Below are 22,270 nucleotides of genomic sequence, written 5' to 3'. Positions count from 1 at the left end.
TATAACTTATTAACTAATACGCATGGTACACCGGCTAGAAAAACCCATAAAGAATATAGTATTTATTTATTTATTATTTAAAAGTTATACTAGCTACTAATGCTATAAAAATATTAAAGTGAAACTGATATGTATGCTAATATAAGGAAACTAAGACTTGAATTGCTATATATAGGATATTTTACAAAGAAAAATTAAAGGCGATTCTTTAGTTTGCATTTAAAAGTAGAATACACCAAAATCAAATACTAATTATATACTAAGATTAGTTTTATAATAAATTTATATCTTATGCTAATATGAGAAAAAACTGAGAGTTGGTTTAGATAGTGACATTTAAGTAGATTTTCTAATTGATATCTAAATATGATAATGATAAACATGTTGAAAGGGAGGGGTAAAGTGATAAATTTTGATTTAGAACTTAAGACTTCATATATAAGTTTAGAAAACTTTCAAAAGCCTGCTTAAGGGTTTTCTAATCTTAACGTGCACCTAACCTATCATATATATATATATATATATATATATATATATACATACATATACTACTAATTATTACTCTTCTTTGTAGTTATATACTTTCCATATTTAATGTTACCTACCCTTCTTCATATTTATTTACTTTTCCTAATTAATCTTAACTACCCTCCTTCATATTTATTTATTTTCTCTAATTAATCTTATATTTTCAAAAATATAACACCTAAAATATATCTTAATAAATGTTCTATAAACACCCGTTAGACAGACCCTATATATATTTTTTAAAAGTTTCAGAGGCTGCTGCCCATGCAACTCCACGCGCTCGCTCCCCCCAAACACCCCCCCCCTCCCCGGCCCCCCAAGACACCACAAAAAAACCAAAAAAAAAAGAAAAAGAAAAAGTTAATTCCGTCCCTGCATGTAGCTGATGTAATGGGCCGGAGGCCAAGTTCAGTGTATAAGACCATGCCCTGGGTCACGGGGCCTAAACCTAGTGGCATCTCGTATGCCATCTAGCATGCCTATTGTTTCAATAAATACCAACGGCAAAACCGACCAGTCAAAGTTTGCAGCTAAAAACACTTCATATGGATGGTGAAAAAAGTGATTGCAATGTGAGATGGAGTGCTGCTTGTAGGTTGATTTCAGAATATTTTGTTTGAGAAGATTTGTGGACTACGTCTCCTTGACCAAGAGAAAAGTATGCCATGAAACGGATTGAAACGCCAAAAAAAAAAAAAAAAAAAGTAAAGAAAAGCTAGTATAGCAATTGCTAAGTTGGTCTTTTTGACAAAAAAAAAAAAAATTTTGTTAAGTTGGTCTTCCTCAAGAAATGAATAGTATGCGTTTGAAAAAGGTGTATAGAGAATCAGATGAAATTCAAAAGTTATCAACCGTACGTCGCCCGCAGGAGTTTGATAAGTATCAATTCAATCCCCTCTGAAGTCTGAAGATGGCAGAAATGCAGAGTCGATCGAGTGTGAAAGGTATCTTAGGCACGCATACTGCAGCCTGCAGTTGGCAACCTGTGCGGAATTAATATATGGTTTTCGTTCCCTGCCCCTGGCGTAGTAGTGGGGTGCTTGCGGGCGTCATTGATGATACAACAAGTCCACCGTTTTCCGTTGATTAAGACCCCGTCGGTTTTCAACAAATCGCCATGCTTGTTGCGGTTTTCAACATTACAGATTTCAGAATTTGATGTCTCGGGGAAACTTGAAAATGTGGAAAAAGGTTACCAGGCACGAAGGAAAAGTTTTCTGATCTCTCAATCAGGTTCAGACCAATTGCATGCATGCATGCGTGCAGTTTTCTCTCATTTCATTTTCAATTTTTAACCTGAAGGTTAGGTATGGAAAATTTGTGGTTTTTTTTGACACTAGGGATTGCTGTCCATCTCAGAGACGGTGCACGCTTGCATGATACTGATGGATGTCGATGTCATGAAAGGGAATTTACTTCCCTTGAACACTTAGACAATGCAATGAAGCCGATCAACTTAGGATCAAATCAGTAACAGATTAAATTGCTGTTTACAGTACTCTATCAGATTCATATTCGTATCCTACTACCTGCATGATTTTATTGGTATCATATGTATCACAAAATAACTAATATGTCTTGAATTCGTACCAAAACATGATGACGATAAATGTACGTACAATTATGGGTGAATTGCTTTCAACCCCCTTTGGTTTCACAGTTTAATTTATGTCCTGTCCCCTAATGATTTTATATAAAGTGAAAAATGATTGGTTAAAGTGAAAAATGATCAACCCCGTGTGATTTTATATAACGTGAAAAATGAATGGAAAGTGATTTCATAATATGTAATTTAAATTTCTAAAATATATTTATCTCTTCATTTAGTTCAAATTTTATAAGAAAATACTTAGAATTCATTTTTTATTTTTTTGACACCTAAAAGTTGCTATAAAAGCATCAATTTTGGGCTTGTGTTAAAAGTGCTTTAGAGATCAAAAGCTCTACAATTATTTAAGAATAATATTTCAAAGGTTCTAAATGTTGGATAATTGTCTCATAGGATAAGAGTAACTTGTATTGATTAACATTCATAAAAATAAAAAATTACGAATTTAAATCGCAACTCTAGTGTAGATATATATGTAATCCAACAACAAACAGAAAATCTTGAGAAAAGAAAAATAAGATGACAAATATTTTCTAGAAACCTCCTTACTTCTCAATAACCAAAAAAATAGATCGAATGGTCCATACAAATTATATGTTGCTTCATTTAATCCCGAAAGATTAAACATTTTGGTACACACAAATTTTTTGGTAATTTCAAAAGTAGCTTGTATCTTCCGGTGCGATTGACCAAACTCCTGATTATGTTAATTAAAGAGCAGTCATACGTGCTAAATACCTTGTCAAGAGAATCCAAGGCATATATGCCTGTTGTGTTGAGAGTGTCATTTCGCAGTTCCAATGTCAAAAGAATTGACATTCTTCTATTCTTCTCGTCCTTTTTTGGAGGAAGAAGCTTGGTGCTGCTGTCCAATTGAAGAAAGAACAACTGGCAGCGTGGAAGTGGTATTCGATTCATAAATAAATTAAGAGACAATAAAGGATACAGGTGGAAAAGAAATTTGACGCCAAACTTTAGCCAAACGAAACAGGTTGAAAAGGAATAGAGCGAGCATGGGTTTGAATGCGATTCGTTTTGTCGGTCTCGGGAGGTTTTGGAAAATTGGAGAAACCATTTTGAACTTTGAAAGATTAATTTGGAACGTAAGCCAACGTTCTTTGACAAAAATGCAAAAGTTGAGGGCGGCCTTTTTAGGAGGAAAACGCCCCCTCTAATTTCCCTGAAAAGACTCTCTGCATAAAGCTACAGGAAATTTCTAGGAAAAGCATGGATAAAGACAAATTATGATGGTTTCTAGAAAAGAATTGTATGGGTCTCAAAATCCTTAATGACACCGGGAAGATAGCAAAGATGAAGACATGCCTTCTTCATCCACGACAAGATATTTAAGTTTTCGCGATTTAATTTGTTCGATGGGTGTAACTCACAAAAAAAAAAAAATTATGATTGTTCAGTGACAAATACTTACTATTTTTGAGATGCAGGTTCTTCACATTATGTAGACGGTGACCCTCATTTATAAGTTACAAAATCAATTGTGACACGTAAATAAATTTCATGCTATTGCTTGTGAATTAAAAGTTATAATTTTCGTGCCTATCACCAATTTCATGTCATAACTACACAAGCATGCTCACTAATCAATTTTACTAATAAACATCCCACCATTTCCACGAGCAAGCAAATATTTTATTTGTTGTATGGTGTTGCTTTTACACTAGAGTTTCTAATGTAGTAGGAATATGTTTCTTTTGTAGGTCAATAAAAGGAGGTTAGTTTGCTCGAAAAAGAAAACGAAAAAAAGAAACAGAAGCAAGCAAAACCTTAAGCGTTCAAAAATGAACAGCGAAGAAATTTTATAAAGTTGCAAGAAAACTGGCTCTAAATTGGAGAATTTAGAAAGGTTTGGTCATGACGGGCACTTCGACAGAGACCAGCCATGCGCCGTAGAGCTTCGGCATGATTCCTGTGTTTTCAGACTCGGACAGACTGGCCAGTCGAATCGGGAACCGGCCAAGTGTTCGGTCCGAGTCGTGCTTCAAAATTGGGTAAGTAAAAATTCGGTCAAATCCGATCAAAAACTGGGTTTGATCGGGAAAAACCGGATTTTCCGATTCAAACAGTTTTAAAAAAAAAAAAAAAAAAACTCAAACTTTTTCAATATTATGTTTTGACCCCTAAATTGTTAAAAATTATTAATATACCTCAAATATTTCATACTTTATCAATATTTTCTTAAAGTTTGGTATTATTTTTCAATTAAGTCCATAATTTTAATTCTAAACGTGTTAATGCTTATTAAATAATATAAATTGTTACTTGATTGTTCTAATTTCTTTGTATGTTCTTGTTAAATATATTTAAAACATCAAATATATATGAATATACCTTTATTAATATAAACATGTTATTAGATATTTTACATATAATATTTTAATTTTTAAATAAATTTTATTTATGACGTCATCCGGTTCAATCTCTATCGAATACGGTTGAACCCATTGACCCCTGAGTTTAACAGAGTCGATACCCAGTCCAGTTCTAAAAACATAGCATGATTCCAAAGCATGAGCAACCCGGAGCCCCGAATTTATGCCAAAATGCAAAATCCAAAATTTAGCGTCCGTAATGACTCAGCATACCTTGGACTTTCCCCCCAATCTCCATCATCATGTCAACATTTTTTTTTTCTCAGCGACAGCAACAATCTACACTATTTCTACAGTATGGAAGAAGAGAAGGAGAAGCCTAATTAAACACGTATGTATATGAATAGAAGAGTGAACTACCAAACTAAACAGGTGCACTATTACAGTCTCATGTCGTTAAAGATAGCAATGCTTAGGTACTTCGCCTCATGATACAATTGCAAAATACCATAATAATGTAAAGTACGCAAAAAAAAGGGTAGAATTGATACGTTACGAGTTTTAGTAAAGTCTCTGTAGTTCTTGAGTCAATGCATGGAATAGTATATAAATTTATCACGTTAGTTCTACTACATTTTGAAACTGATAAATCTCTAGTGAAAGAAGAACTGATATCTAAAAGGTAATTTGCCTGACCATAGTATTCTTATCGATTTTTGGTACTTTCTTATTGCCATGTGAAATGAGAAAAACATTTCCCTAAGGGGCAAATAACCTAATGAACCTCTTGTTAGAATCGTGTGCCTGCAGCTTTTCCTTCCAAACTCTTGAACCTTGATCTCCGTGGTCCAATCAAAACCTAATCTTTATGCCAAATTTTCTATGCCATGCAAGTAAGCCACGTTGGAGTTGGTGTATGGTCAAGGGAAATGAGTCTCAGTCAACCCTCCTTTTGTCTTCTCCATCTTGCTTAATTTTCTTTTCCACAGCTGCTTTGATCAGATGGCCCTACATTTTTAAAGTTAAAATAAAGTTTAAAGCTTCAAGAAATCGTGGTTCAATCTTCTCCATTCATGCTAATGACAGCACGCATTTCATACCGACAGTCAAGGTCTCCCATTAAAAGTAGTACTTCTTTTGTTACTTCTTTTTTTTTTTTTTTTTCACAGGCAGAAGAAGTAACATATACAATTAGATTAGAAACACTTAGGAATCATCGTCAAATCGGACCCTAAAGTCAGTATAAGGGGATCCACAAACCAACACCATTCAACTAATTGATGACAGGAGATGCGGCTGAGAATCTTAAACCCAGAGTAACTGCCCCACGATCTTTCGATGTGGGACGGAGTCACCCATCCCCCCGCCCCCCGAGCACACCCTCTCCAATTACATGGTTCTTTTTTCCATAGACAGAAGAAGTAACACACACAATTAGGTTAGAAACACTCAGGAGTCATTGCCAAATCGGACCCTAAAGTTAGTCTAAGAAGGACCCACAAACCAACACCATCCAGCCAATTGGTGACAGGAGGTGCGGCTGAGAACCTTAAACCCAGAGTAACTACCCCACGATCTTTTGTTACTTAATTAGCACGATTATTCTCTTACGTCTTAACTGATTTTTTTTTTGATAAAAAAAAAAAAACACATTACCTTATACACTAACTAGCTTTATTTATATCCAATTATTTATGGACGAAAATTACAAGTGATCAAAAACAAATTAAATTTTAGAAAAAAAAAAAGGGTAAGGATTTAGACATTTGAACTTATGTCCCGTACGTGCTATATAGGGATTTAAATAACATATAATCAGTAGATAATAATGAATTAAATTTATTAAGGAATAAAATAATTCAATAATCTTAAAAAATGACACGTCAAAATATTAGAAACTTTTTAAAATATATCAACTGGTGAATAAGCAATTATGTAGATAGATGATGAGCTTAGATAAGCCCCACCAGCAAGAAATTTTTGCGGTTCTTGAAAATCTGGACACTGATTTCATGCGTTATCGTCACTTGAAAACGGGTAATCAACTCATGACATCGTATGATGAAGACCTGGCATATTGACCCATCTTAAGAAAAAATCGAAAAGTAATTCAAAGGCAGGACTTAAAGAACAGAGAAATAATTGATCCAGCAGTTAAATTCTCCATCTAATGTATTTGTAAAATAATCCTGCTACTATCATCCGGTCCTTCAATTTGTAGCTTGTTACATATATTGAGAAGATTATTGGAGGAAACTTCCTATAAAGACTTTTTCATTTAAAATTTCTTTTCATTACAAGGAAGAAATTCAACATATTTTTTTTCAAACAAGTCAATTTATATTTTAAAAAATGCATTAAAAATTTTTGCTACTTGAACCGACATCTAAATCGCACCAAGAGATCCTCCCTCTTAGTCTTTCTCTCCTGTTTCCCTTTTTTGATGGATTGGATTTTCTTGAATTTTTTTGTAAAAAAATTACTGTAACGATTTAATATATGTGAGGAAAAAAGATAATAAAAAAATAAAATCACGAAAACGACACAATTTTTCGACAAAAAATCAAGTTTAATTCGGTACTTCCAGTTTTCTTTTAAATGCAAATACTAGTACTATTTTTGGAGCATTCGTGGAAAAAGAGGAAGACAAATGACCAAGAAAGACTTCCCTCACACAATAGCTGCAAATGGAGACCGCCGGAGCCGTGTAGGGTCATTGTGCTTGACTTGAAAGTTGGATGGAGGAAGAAAAAGGGAGCCTCACATCTTTGACGTAAGAAACCCCACGATGGTCACAGCCAGACAACCTATTACCTGCATCTGCTGACCGCGAGATCATATCATGTTTCCACATTCAAAAACAAAGAACCGCCAGCTACTTCTTGAATAATAGTTTTCAATACTACGACAAGAGATTGGGTCACCCGAGAGTTTTTGTCCATTGCTTCTGGAGTATATAATCAAAATAAAGGGCCAAGCGGTGTTTACAAACTAGTATTATTATTAACCTGATCCCATGAAAACGCGTGTGCCTGATGGCCGCAGTTGCTTTTTGGTTGGTTGCAGCAAAGCTAATAAAACTCAAATCCTATGAATTCTATAGCCTGTCAAACCACGATTCTCTATTTCCTACCCAAATCAGCCGAAGATAAACCCAAAATTCGATTTCCAAACTTGACAGTGGAGAGAATTTTCAAACCTAAGCAATCAAGAAAAGATTAAAAGAACATAAACTAAGGCGGGCAGTAGAATCCTCCAACTAAGTAGGTGAGGCGAGGCGCGGCGCCTTGTTATTCTGTTCACCGTGCAAACAAGACAAGGAGATTTGTTTTCGTTTTCTTTTTTAACTTTTCCACATTTTGGTCGGGGCCCTTTTCTTTGAAGATCCCGAAAAGGATACAAAGTACACACTACACAGGATCCAGCCGACAGGAGAGCACGCTTTGGATGGCCATAAACAAAAGAATACTTTGGCAAAATATGTTTCTTTTGCCGAGGACCAAAGATCAGATGATATATCTAAAACTCGAGTCTTTTTTACTATCTTTTAAGGCATTTCCTGTCTGAAGATCGAGGAGGAGTTTCTTGATCTCAAAACCTCATAACTTAATGAACGTTGATGTTTCCGTCTGAACTTAATGGCGACTGGTACAGCAGCTTCTCCTGACTGTCATCCAAATTGTCAAATTGAGGCAAATTATCGCGTCTTAGTCACGGCAAAATGCTAGTACTTATTGAAAGGTCAAATTAACGTGAAACTTTTTCCACGAGACGCCCTGGTTGGTCATACTTGTTCAGAAGCCATCGACTCTCTGTCTATTCTGGCTCCCACTTGCTCCCTTTTTTTTTTCTCCTTCGTCTTGTTTCGTTAATTAGAGATTGTGGTCCGTTTAATTACCATAAATGTTCATTTTTTGTCTTGTCTCTCCAAGTCTTTGTATACTCGTATTGTGCGTTGGCTTTTTCGGTGCAAGAGTAATTGCAGAGTAACTCGCTCGTCTATCTAGAAGGGAACCTACCATAATAAAAGTGCCTCATAGCACAAGTCACATTTCTCTCCTATTTGGTGGTTCATCATCTGTTGGGGTTTAAAGAAATCCAAAAAAATAAATGCAAGAGCAAGTTGGCAGATATTTAGTAGTATCTGACTGAATTGGAAGACAGGAAGGAAAGGTCTGAATGGCACTGTAAGCTAGTTTTTTTTTTTCTCCGCAAAACTACGCATCTAGGGTCCGTTTGTTTCGGGTGAAAATATTTTCCTAATTTTCCGTGTTTGGTTACACAAAAGTTACTGAAAACATTTTTCTATGTAAAATATTTTCACTCATCTTATGGAAAACAACTTCCCTTCCAAACTTACTGAAGTTGTTTTCCGAAATGCATGCATCTCGCCTGTAGTATGTTCCAAACTTACTGAAAACATCTTGTAGTATGTTCTTTTTTTTTTAGTGTAAACAGGAGGAGTCGAACCCAAGACCTCTTCCTTACACTCCCTCCCCCGTACCACCCAACCCTCCCCCTAGTATATTCAAAATAAAAAAAAAAACCCCCATCCTGCTCATCCTATGCTAGTAATTAATTATGTATAATAGGGACATTCTTTTCTAGAGAATTTTTTAGCAGTGAGAGTGCAAGATATATGTCACAATAAGCGTTGCATGTGATTGATAGTTGACATTAAATGGCCAGCAATTTGTTTATTGCTTAAGGAGATATTTTTTTATTCATATATACATTTCTCCAAGATTTTTTAAAGTTAAACAATAAGATAAATTTTCTTATTTTGTATGGGAAGAAGTATGTAGTTATAATGTGTATAAAGTAAAGCTAGAGATAAAAGTGAAAATATTTCAAAAGTTAAACAAACACCTGAAAAATGAAGTAAGAAAATATTTTCAATAAACTAATCAAACACCTGAAAATGATGAAAGGGAAATGATTTTCATGGAAAATTACTTCCACGAAAAATATTTTCCCACGGAAAATATTTTACTTCCAACCAAACAAACCCCTAATGATAAATTGGTGAAAAGCAAGGATTGAACCCTCGGATCAAAGGCCTAGTGGCTATACAGTAAGCTAGCTGGTGTTGCATTTTGCGCACTGCGTAGATTTCCCTTAGTGTACTTCCTCACGTAATTTTATGTTTTGAATGTTTAATAAATAGTATTCGCTTAAGCATTTTCTTAAGTTCAATATAATAACAAAATCAGAAAATCTGTATTTGATGGAAGTTTCTCGTAGGAATGGTTCACATATTATTATCTTAAACAAGGTAGGAGTTGTAATGTTTTTTATTTCCTTAATGTGAATATTGACATTTTGAAAAAAAAAAAAAAAAAGTCTCAAAGTGAATGAATTTGACTTTCAAATAAGATGTGTGGCCGACATGGTCACGATTTAGGTTCAAACAGGAAAAAGGTCAGAATTGGATTGGCGATTTGGCAAATTAGAAATGGAATTGGCTTTGGGAAACAGAATCTGCCCAAAATCGAAAAACTAACTAACAGAAATTGAAAACAACAACCGGAAAGAACTGAACTAGAGCCTAGAATGGAATTGAAGATTCCAAAATCGTCACCGTAGTAATTGTCCCTGCAAGGACCGATTCCGATTCCACCTTTCAAAGAAATCAAAACCGATGATTTTGAAATCATGACTGCACCACACCCATTGAATGAAAAACATCAAGCTATGTAATGATTTGATTTTATACAAGGGGGGGGGGGGAAGTAATTTGTATTACTCCTATTCATCGATCAAAAAACTCCTACTCGGCAAATATTTCCCTATCTCACATTCCTTCTAAAATTGTTCACCTAGAATGATATGAATCTTGTTGGCGTGATTTTTAAATTCTCAAACAATAAAATTAAAAATTTAGGCTGTGTTTGGATTGCATTTTCCATGATTTTTCATGGAAAAAAATACTGTAGCGATTTGATGTATGCGAGAAAAAAAGGTAATAGAAAAATGTGATCACGGAAAACAACGTAATTTTTCGGCGAAAAATTGCAATCCAAACAAGGCCATTATTAGCTAGTGATGTTAATTAGCAACCAGTTTAATTACTAGGTAAAACTGATGCCATAAATGAGAGAGACAGCAGTGCATTACATACAATTAAAATGGTTCAATAATCTGGAGTATATGCTTAGTCACACAATTACTGACTAAAAATTTCGACATGAAAAAAGAAGTCAAAGAAACCCATTAAAATTGCACGCAAAGGGCGTAGAATCTCAGTAAATAGAAATAGTCTGTGTGCGAGTCTAAGGACCAGGTCCCACGGAGGCAAAGGCAAAACTACAAAGTCTGGGAACCGCCCAATCCCGAAGCAGAACAGTCAACACTTGGTTCCAAACCCACACGATGTCACAGATCCGTCCCTCCCAATAACAATAATCCATCCGGAGACGTGGCTGCTGCGTCCGCCCGTCCGTGCACACGCTTCTCATTTTTCACGCACTCACACACTACTACTAATTTTAAGCAACCAACCAAACCAAACCAAACCAAACCAAACCTTTAAGTCAGGACTCAGGATATACATATAATATTAAAAAAAAAAAAAAAAAAAAAACACACCCCACCTCATCCATCATCGTCTCTCTCCCCCAGAAACCTTGGCCGTCAAATCGGTTGACTTTCTCCTCTTACCTTTTCATTTTCATCACGTGGAACGCGCCGCACCCTTCGGGCCGGTGGATTTCTCTCTCTCTCTCTATATTTCTTTTTTTTTTTGTTTTTTCGCTGAATTCTAGTAACTAGTACCAGCTTTTTCCTCTTTTCCTTATAATAGGAACCAGTCAAACTTAGTCTTGACGAAGCACAGACGAAACCTTCCCTCATTTTCCCGATTTCCCCCTTTTTTTCAACTCTATTTATTGCTGAGATATTACTACTTTATTTATTCCAGTAGAAGTGGACTTTATTGCCATCTGGCACCATTTCTGACGCATCTCCTTACGTAAATTTATCAAAAAATGATCAAATCTGAACAATTTTCAGTCGACGTAACCTTGAAATCAAGACACCCTCGCCTCACTTCCACCTCCTTAAATACCCCTCCCCATTCCACCTGTGAAAAACTTCTCAGACTCTCTCCTCTTTGGAATACTGCAGCCTGATTAACAACAATCTTCTTGATTCATCGGAGTAGTATTTTACTACTACTGTTTCTCTCTTTGTGCAAAAACACTACTAGTTTCTGGGGTTGATAAACTTGATATTTATGGACAAAGGATGGGGCGTAACCGTAGATAATCCTGACAAAATAGGATTTTTTGGAAATAAGCCGGTTTTTGGATTCAATTTGAGTCCTAGGTTGAATCCTAGCAAGGGTAGTCTGAGTATGTTTCCGGCCACCGAGTTTTTGGCCAATCAGAACCGCCGGGAAGACTCGCACGCTGCTGCTTCGTCCGATGGTGAGAAGAGGGTTGTTGTAGGCGAAGTTGACTTCTTTTCGGACAAGAAGAAGGCTAATGATATCCTGATCAAGAAAGAAGATTGTCATGGTGAAGACAAGATGAAGACTAACATGGATGTTGTAAATGTAAGCATCCCACAAGACAGTAGTACTTTTTTTTTTTTTTTGTCTGTCTTAATCTGATATATCTGGTGAAATTATTATCCAATCCCATTAATCTGATATATTCTGCCCTGTATAGACTGGCCTCCAACTTGTTATCGCGAACACTGGAAGTGATCAATCCACGGTGGATGATGGAGTTTCATCAGATATTGAAGATAAAAGGGCTAAGCTTGAGGTAAGAGGGTGACAATTAACTTTCTTATCGACTGAATGATGTTTCAAGTCTAATTTGGTGATTTAGTTATATTAGCTTTCACGTTTGGATAATAATTTCCTGTTTTGCATAATTAATTCAGCTGGCTCAGCTTCAAGTGGAGCTTGAAAGAATGAATGCTGAAAATCGAAGGTTGAGAGAGATGCTAAGTCAGGTTAGCAACAATTACACTGCCCTGCAAATGCACCTCATGACATTGATGCACCAGCAACAACAGAATGCCAAACCCCAAACCACACAGGACCATGAGGTAGATTTGTCTTACTGTTAATTCGATATAATATTCAATCAGATATGGATTTTTTTTTTCACTGTTAATTTTGGGATGCTGAATAAATTTTGCATCATTCAGATTGGAGAGAGGAAATCTGAAGAAAATAAACCTGAAAATGGAGGAGTTGTAGTTCCAAGACAATTCTTGGACTTGGGCCCTAGTGGCACAGCCGAGATGGACGAGCCAACCAATTCTTCGTCTGAGGAGAGAACCCTTTCCGGATCACCCCGCAATAATATGGAACTGTCTAGGAATAAAGGAGTTGGTAGGGAAGAAAGCCCCGAGTCACAAGGCTGGGCTCCCAACAAAGTTGCCAAACTAAACGCACCATCGAAGACTGTTGATCATGCTCAAGCCGAAGCTACCATGAGGAAAGCTCGTGTTTCTGTTCGAGCCCGATCAGAAGCTCCCATGGTAATTCATGATACAATCCTTAACGATGATCAAGCTGATGATATTAAGTACATGTGAGGATTGATTTGTTTACTAAACCAATTTGATCAAAATGGAATACAGATTACTGATGGATGCCAATGGCGAAAATATGGACAAAAGATGGCCAAAGGAAATCCGTGTCCGCGTGCTTACTACCGGTGCACCATGGCTGTTGGTTGTCCAGTGCGCAAACAGGTACGTAAAAAAAATTACTAGAATTTAGACACCAAGAAAGCATTTATTTTGATCAAACGATAAGCAAGCATGTTTCCAATTTCAAGATCTGCACTGGCTATAATATTTATGAATGAATTATATATTCAATTCCAGGTTCAGAGGTGTGCTGAGGACCGAACTGTCCTAATAACAACATACGAAGGTACTCACAACCATCCGCTTCCTCCGGCGGCCATGGCGATGGCTTCGACGACGTCTGCAGCCGCGAATATGCTACTTTCGGGCTCCATGTCAAGTGCCGATGGACTGATGAATCCCAACTTTCTAGCAAGAACCATTCTACCTTGCTCATCTAACATGGCAACAATTTCAGCCTCGGCTCCATTTCCAACAGTCACACTAGACCTTACTCAAACTCCAAATCCATTACAATTCCAAAGACAACCCTCCACCCCATTTCAGCTTCCTTTTGGAACCCCTCCCCAGAACTTTCCTCCGGTGGCTAACCCACAAATGCATCAGGTTTTTGGCCAAGCATTGTACAATCAATCCAAGTTTTCTGGTCTCCAAGTGTCCCAGGACATTGAAGCTGCAGCAGCAGCAGCAGCACAAATGCAAAACCAAGGGCAACATCCACAGGTGCAACAAGGACAGCACCAGCCATCATTCGCTGACACGCTTAGCGCTGCCACGGCCGCGATCACGGCTGATCCCAACTTCACCGCGGCCCTTGCAGCTGCTATCAGTTCTATCATTGGTGGTTCTCATCCCAGCAGCAGCAACAATAGTAATCCAACCACATCAACACCGCCAACTGCCAATTTTCCTGGGAATTAATTTCAAGAGGCTTCCATTTTCTTGCTTTTTTTTGTGGAGATATTTAATGTTAATTAATTTTGTCTAATCTTTCTTGTTCCTTTTTCCCTCACATGTATTTTGGCTGAACATAGTTAACATGTTCATATTTTTTAGTTTTTTAGGTCCGGGCCTGCAGAGGAAAATGTTGGAACATATTAAAAAAAATTTCTTCATTTCGTTTTTTGCCACTTTCTGTAGTGATAAAATTTTATTTGAATTTCAGTAAGTACCGTAGAACCCAGGAAGAATGAAGCGCCAAGAGCAATTGCGCGTTACTCGGAGTGAATTTGAATTATGTTATTTCAGCTTTCTATTTGGTTTATTAAATATCTGCGGGCGAAGAAAATACTGTGTGAAGAAGTAGTCGACGAAGAAGAAACGGATAATCAGACGCGTGAAAAGCGACAGGTATATTCTGATTCGGTAGGAGGAGTGGTCGCCGGTCAATAACTACGGCCATTATTTTTGACACGCAATTGGATAGACTTGACGGAGATGGAGTAGACCACAAGAGACCTCATGGCAGCTCCTTTTGATGATTCTTTAAAGCACGATTCTCGTGGGGGGATAATGAATGCATCTCGTTGATTAGGTTTACGTCTCTGAATGGAGACAATGGTTGAGCTGTATTATCAATCCCACAATAATGAATAATTTTAAAAAAAGTTTTGAATTTCTTTAAAAATTATTTTTAATAAAAGAAAAAAAAATGAGATTTAAGAAAGTAGAGAAGAGGGATCAAAGATTTGAACGCAAAACTTTTAATTTTTTACGAGATTTCATTCCCAAGGAATGCCTGAAATCAACGCTATAAGAAATCTTGGTTGGAAAAAAACAAGGGAAAAGTGAATGGCCTACTTTGGCCAAACCAGCGAGGGGACCAAAATTTTATCTGATAAGATCATCATCAAGAACTATACTTCTAATGCCTTGAAAAGAAAGAACTAATGCCGCAATTCCTAATAATAAAGTTGGAAATTGAAAAGATCATCTTCTTTGACTTGTTTGCAACTATCCTTGTGTAAGTGAAGGGGTTATGATTCATTTTCTCCGGAAAGGGGAAATATCAAAATGATCACTGTAACTCAAATGACAATGCGTGGAAAAGTATCGTGACACGTAATTGATGATTTTGATATGTGCGCAAAAAAAATCTACCATTAAGTTCTCTTCTTTCTTCGGAATGGGACCCCGTCTATTTATGTTCTTCAACTCGATCCTAAAAAGCTACTTCCCGTGTAATTCCAAGATAAGAGTCGCCCTATGGCTGCTGCAAGCCTTTGATGCTTCCTATCATCAAGAGCTATGGTATCAGATAAAAACTCTTTATATTGATCAATCGAAAAGCAGTTTTGGTGAAGTTGAATGTGGAATTCTTTTGGCTTAACAAGGATTGCTGATAATTGGGTAACCATGCCATTGCTTAGCCAACAAGTTAGCGGTCATTGTTGTCCTTCATTTGCAAGTCAATCTCATCTCCCCCTTTTAATCCAAATGGAGATAGGAACTGCTTTTTCTTCCCTGTTTGGAAAGGGATTTTCCACAAAAAAACAAAAACTCAATGTTTTCGTGAACACATTTTCTAATTATCTTTCTATTTTACATATATCAAATCGGTACAGTACGTTTTTTTTTTTATAAAAACTCTAAAAAAATTGCAATCCAAACACGAAATTTCCTTAAGTTGTCAGGCTAAGGAGTTAGGGCTTGGCTAATCAAGTACTCCCTGGCATTCAGGTTACATAAATTCAAGTGTTAATATTTTAACAAGAGCAAAACTAATTTGAGAATGTATTCAATTGTAGGAGAGCATTCCTAATAAATCTAAATATGTGTATTCAACTGGTAAATATGATAAATTAGGTGTAACTTAAACATGTATCTTAATGAGTGCTCTGGTTTACTAAAAACCACAAGAAAATATCTCTCCATAAGAGGGGAGGAAACACAATAAAATAAGGTTAGCGGAACGTTGATTTATTTACTTGAAACCTTATGATTTGGACATCACGATATAGTTCTGTTTCCTATGCTCTTAAATTCATTGCCAAAGTTATCAAATATAACAGGAATTAAGGTTCTGAATTGTGTTTCTTCATAGAGTAAATTTCTCTAGCTTCTTCAAGCCCAAGTATTTAACTTCGTAATTTTAAGTCATCTTATAGTTAGAGCTGTTAAATGAAACGAGCAACTCGAAGGCTCGATTGAGCTCGACTCGATAAGGCTCGAGCTCGACTCGTTAATTGTGATAAACGAATCGAGTTCGAGCTCGAGATATGCTCATTTAATTAACAAGTCGAATAAGCCCGACTCGTTTGTTATCCGAGTAGCTTGATTAGGCTTGATAAGGAAGGGTATATATGTCATTTCACAATTCAAAAATATAAAAATTAAAAATTATAGATTTTTATTAGGGTCAATTTACACGAGCTCAAGCCACATGTCCTATTTGGCAAGCCGAGTCCGAACACATTTCAAAGCTTGTCCGCCTAGTCGAGCAAGATTGAGCTTGACTCAAGTTTAGGCTCGAATTAAACTCGAGTAAAGCTCGGCAGCCACATATTCGGCTAGCTTAACAGCACTACTTATAAGCACTACAAGTAGAAAGTTTCTATATGTACAAGAATTTTAATATTGACAAAATTTACACAAAAATGTTAAAAATTCATTGTTAGGAAATTGGCTTCTTTTAGATAGGAATCTTAATTTGTGTGGAAATAGCTAGTTTTCTAATTATTTTAATTACTTAAAGTAATAGTCAAAAAAATTTCTATTTATATGAGTTTAGAAATTAGAAGTTATTTCCTCTTTTCTATAAGTTTAGAAATTAGTAGTTATTTCCTATTATTACTTGGGCCAACACCCAAGTAATGTGGCTTATAAATAGGTGGGGGTTGACATACAGCACATAATGAGCGATATATAGCCTTATACATAGGGTAAAAGGATTTTCAGGAGTTGAGAGAAATTATATAAGAGTTGGATTTGGGTTCGACTTATATTTTCTATGGAATTTATTCTCTCTAAATAAAAAATAGGTTTCTCTCCACAGACATATGTTCAATGATGGAGTCAAATCATATTAAATCTTGTGTGTCGTTTATCTTTTATACCTGTGACTTATTTGTTATTAAATTTTGTGTACTCAATGTATCAATAATAATTTGTTCTGCGTCTAAATCCCAACAATCATTAATTCCATAATTTTGCAATCTTTTATACTTAACTCTCAACTTAAAAGAAAATTTGAAAATTAATCTTTATTGAATTGTTCACTTGTTTGTTATCAAATTTCCTTTAGATATCTCCTATTTTATTTATAGGTTTGACAAGAGTGAAACTAATTTGAGGGAGTATCTAAATTCAGGAGGCAATAAATGCGAGCATGTATATTCACATGATAAGCTAAATGTAATTTAGAAAGAAAAATTCAGGGGACACAGACACTTCTAGTCGATGCATAGCTCTAATGCACATACTATTAGAGCTGTAAATATTATTTGAAAATTGAATATTTGAAGGTTGAAAATGTTTACTATTTTTTGGTTAAATTTAGGGCTTGGAAGAAGATCTTTTTCCATTTGCTGCATCTTATCCATGTATTTGCTAATATTGATGATCTCCTGGGATCGATGAAATGATCCTTGCTATTTAAAAAAAAAAAAAGAATTATTTGTTTATTTGTTAACGTACATCTCCTTTCCTTGGGATTGTGAATGGTAATGGATCTACAGTCCCGTGAATTTCAATATCAACTTCGTTTGGATTGGTATTTTTTTTTTAACTTTTTATAAAAAAAAATGTATTGTAATAATTCAATGTATATAAGATAAAAAAAAAAGTGATTAAAAAATATATTCACACATAAAAATATTTTTAGTAGAAAACTACAACCTCATTAACATTTTCTTGGGATGGGAATGGGATCATCACAATCACAGAAGGGCTGCTTTGGCGACTTTGGTTGTTGGGCAATATAAAATTGACTTTGGGCACATGATGCTTCCACCAATCATGTTTGTTCAAATGGGGCATAAAATTTTGACAACAACCCAACTTGTGACTTTGTGGGTCGCACCGTACTTGATCCGCCGTACAGCAATGTTGACCAAACCAACGGCCTTAGCACCAAGTCCAAGTCCCACATGCTTCCATGTGATTTGGTCGCGCATCCATCGTCCACCATTACTTATTTTTATAAATTAATTTTGCATCTACCAATGACGTTTACACTGATACTTTTGGATACAAGTTCGATATGTTAAAAATGGACTTTAAATTTTAATTGGAATAAAGTGACATCCATCTAAAGGTACTAAAATATACAAAATTAATTTCACTTTTAGTAGCTCTTAGCTAATTGATTTTCTCTTTTTTGACAAGATTGAGTAGCTTCAAGAAGATATATAGTTAAGACTGCTGTTACATAGTTTTTTTTAATCCACTATTTGGATGGACAATATCAAATTAAAATATGGAATAATGTCTATCCTCTAGGATGCATGTCTGAAATTAGGGGAAAGATGATTAGTAGAAATGCAAAGGAAAATATGAGAATCTCAACTTAGATTTGTTTCTATTGAATTATATATCTTCATAAATGTGTAGCATATTGATGCGAACGCGCCTTGTTGCCAATTAGCAGTAATGGTGCATTCTGAAACATAATTATTGTATGAATTAATCTTCTATATACTGACAGTGTATGCACTCTCGCCATTAGATGCATGACGCATAATTCGAATTTGAATTTGAAACTCAAATTTTATATATGTGTCGTATATCCAATCGTGATAGTTTATACACCGTCAATATATATAAGATTTACTATTGTTGTATTGTTCTTTAGCGATATTTTCTTTTTCTCTTTATCCTTTGTTTTTGGGGTGAGGGACTAGCGACATCACAATATTTGTACGAGTGTCAAGAATTCAACCTAAATTTGGCTGTGATAATGTAAAAGGATTATCATTTGGTGGAAACATACGTGTTTAAGCTGTAATGTTGGGTCAGGCTAGCTTAATTATCTAGGGAATGGCTCTAATACCTAAGTATACGCTCAAAATTGATATGCTTGTAAAAGTTCAGAGATTAGGTTATCATTCTACTTTAAGTTTGAAGGGCAAGAAAAAGAATGATGGAAGTTTTGGAGAACTATACAGCAATTCTGCTAATATTCCAACTGTACAAGTCGACCTAGTCATTTATATCCAGTCACACCACATAGAAGTTGAAGCTATAAACTACCAAACTGTTAACAATTCGTAATAATTGACATCCTAACATGTTTTTTTTTTTTTTTTGGAAGGTTAAAAGGCGGAACTTAGGACATCAGAAACAGTTGAAGAAGAATTCTCCAAGTTGGAGTCCACTAACACATTAAATGGGCTTTGAGCCCAAGTATCCAAACGTTTGCCAGAATGGCTACAGGTATTGCCTATTGTTTATCGGATAACTTTTTAATACATTAGTAAAAAAATTTTTATATACAAACAGATTTAGATTATGTCACATATCAAATTTAAATTATATATATGTAGCATACATCCAAAACTGTTAGTGTAAAAATATTATTATATTGTTAGTGCATAAAATTTATCATGTCCAAAAAATGTGGGATCAAAATTGCAATTTTCTCAACTTCTTAGGGTGGATAAGATCTCTTACAAAGTAGAGTGTGAGGCAAACCTACATACAACTGAGCCCCTCAATTTTGTGAATACTCTTTTTCCACAATTGCCTCAAAAGCATATCTCAAGATGTATACACACAATGACGGAGCCAGGGTTTTTTTTTTTTTTTGGGGCCAAAATTTTTTCCTAATAAAATTATCTTAATATATTGTGTTCAAAATAATTTTCTTCTATTTAAATATATGAAATCTAAAAATATCAAATATTAAATTTAATTATAAAGGTATGTTTATTCATAAATATGCGGTATAGTCATAACAAAAATTAACAAAAAAGATAACTTTTGATTAAATATCTTATAACATCACAAACCATCCAATTTACACATTATGAGAAGATGCTCTCCAATATATCACCTATGCAATATATATATATATATAACCATGTAATATAAATGTAACTATTTTCAATTGAAAAAAGATAAAAGTTATGTTAACATAATTTGAAATTTCGATATCTTTTCTTAGAAGTAAATTGAACTCTACGCTCTTTTATAGAACTAAATTCATCTATGATTGAATCACTGCTAAATTTTTCAGCAACTTCCTTTTCTATATACACAGTTAGACAATCATTCAAGAAATTATCTTGCATCTTGTTTCAGTGCTTTGTCTTGATTATTTTCATAATTGAAAATGCCCGCTCTGTAGTTGCAGTTGATATAGAAAGACTAACAACAAGTCTAATAAATCTGTCAATAAGAGGACATATCACTGATTTTCTTGTCTTCACTAAGTCTTGACATAACTCATGAATACCAGATAATTCTTGCAATTCATGATGATTTGGAATGTCGAACTCAAAATATTGAAGTTCTATTCTTAGACGTACTAGTTCTTGCTTTTAACAATTATGAATTGGGTATTTTTATTCTAATACATCACATTGGGTCAATTTACTATGGAACATCACATTATATGTTTAATTTTTGAAAGTTAAATAATTAGTACAATAAAAAATAAATAACTTTTTCTGAAGAAAAAAATTAATTCAAAGATGACTAATTCATATATATATATATATATATATATATATATATCTCAACTCTCATAATATAAACTAAAATTGTAAAAATTTAGGGGGGCCAATTTTATTTTACACACATATTTACATATTATGAATTAAAATTTTCAAAACTTAGGGGGGGCCATGGCCCCCCTCTGTCTCCCCTTGGCTCCATCATTGTATACACACACATATATATACATATATATATATATGTATATATATGTGTGTGTGTGTGTGTGGACTTTCAAAATATTATTCAAGTTTGGTTAGAAAAATTTTCTTAAATATTACTAGCATCACAATTATGATTTTCAATCAACTTTTTATCTTCCCATCAACTATTTTATCTCACATGCATTACATCATAAAAAGTATTATAGTAATTATTTTGAATAATATTTCAAATAATCTCCCTTCCAAACACTCGACACGAACATATTTGAGTATCTAATTTTCGTAAGAAATTTCTTAATGAACGTCAAACTCTCTAGTATTGTTGTATATGTCAAAATATATTATAATAACATCAAAGTTACAGATATCATTGAACCAATTGACAATTCTGTTTGGATTGCTATTTTTTGAAGTTTTTTTGTTGGTAAATATACTGTAACGATTTGATATCTATAAGGTTAAAAAGCGATTAGAAAATGTGCTCGTAGAAAACGTAAAAATTTTTTGGTAGAAAATTGCAATCCAAACACTTTTGCGACTAAAATGTGATTATGATAGATTAATCCAACGCATCCAATTTAATATACCTTTTGATACATCAACTAATACAAAGCATGCTACCATAAATTGTTAGGTTATTTATCTTCTAATGCTTTAGCTTGGTTATAATTCCAAACTGCAAGCCAAAATGTACCAGTAAGCATTTAACTTAAGAGATGATGCGCAAAGGTGACACAAAAGCTACGACGAAGGTGGGCGACTGACTTCCGTCGGCGAAAAGTCTTTAATCTTCATTCCTTTCACTTCACCCTTTTCTTCATCCTCTGATACTTAACTTTGCCGCTTAGCACCGACAATGGATTAAAGCTTTTGATAGCGATGTGCCAGCTCGTTTCACTTCACTCTTTTCTTCAGTTTGTTTGCTGTAGCTGACTGGCTTCTTCTACCATGGTCTAGATCACTAATCACCTTGTTACACTTCCAATCTTCATAGTTACTACAAAGGTAATGACTGTGATGCTTTTACTACGCAAACAAACACAATATCTATTGGATAATTTCAGAAACCTCTCTTGAGATTTCTAATGATTTCATTTAGTATGTTTGAGATTTTAAAAATTACATTTACCTCTCTTAGCCATTTAAAATGATAATACAAGCCTTAACATTATAGGGAAATTCCATTGTTTGCATTATACAAAGGATGGGTTTTATAATTTTTTTTCCTTTCTCATTCTTATTCATTTCTCTTATAATTTATCAGACAATCCAAAAAACTATCAATGTTATCCTCAACCTCTATGTTGATCAAACATCAAAGTAGTAACATTTTTTTTAAAAAACTTTTAATATCATCCAATTTTTTGAACTCTTTT

General features: G+C 34.7%; 1 protein-coding gene across 1 annotated transcript; it reads left to right on the top strand.

The window, feature by feature from the left end:
* The first annotated feature begins 11,428 nt into the window (after window positions 1–11,428).
* On the top strand, window positions 11,429–14,207 carry LOC113707640 (probable WRKY transcription factor 31). Its single transcript, XM_027229905.1, has 6 exons — window positions 11,429–12,022; window positions 12,138–12,236; window positions 12,358–12,525; window positions 12,628–12,963; window positions 13,066–13,179; window positions 13,315–14,207. The coding sequence occupies exons 1-6, from the start codon at window positions 11,702–11,704 to the stop codon at window positions 13,996–13,998; spliced, it is 1,722 nt and encodes a 573-aa protein (XP_027085706.1). The 5' UTR covers window positions 11,429–11,701; the 3' UTR covers window positions 13,999–14,207.
* Window positions 14,208–22,270: the final 8,063 nt, after the last annotated feature.

Source organism: Coffea arabica, chromosome 9c (assembly GCF_036785885.1).
Source record: "Coffea arabica cultivar ET-39 chromosome 9c, Coffea Arabica ET-39 HiFi, whole genome shotgun sequence".
Taxonomy (NCBI): domain Eukaryota; kingdom Viridiplantae; phylum Streptophyta; class Magnoliopsida; order Gentianales; family Rubiaceae; genus Coffea; species Coffea arabica.
Note: the sequence above shows the minus strand (reverse complement) of the source record. Positions and strands in the feature narration are given on the sequence as shown.

Bases quoted from the DNA above. Each gene is read 5' to 3' on its own strand.
- LOC113707640 (XM_027229905.1), top strand. From the start codon at position 11,702: ATGGACAAAGGATGGGGCGTAACCGTAGATAATCCTGACAAAATAGGA. The intron at 12,526-12,627 runs GTAGATTTGTCT...TGCATCATTCAG, and splicing joins AAACCACACAGGACCATGAG to ATTGGAGAGAGGAAATCTGA. The intron at 12,964-13,065 runs GTAATTCATGAT...AATGGAATACAG, and splicing joins CCCGATCAGAAGCTCCCATG to ATTACTGATGGATGCCAATG.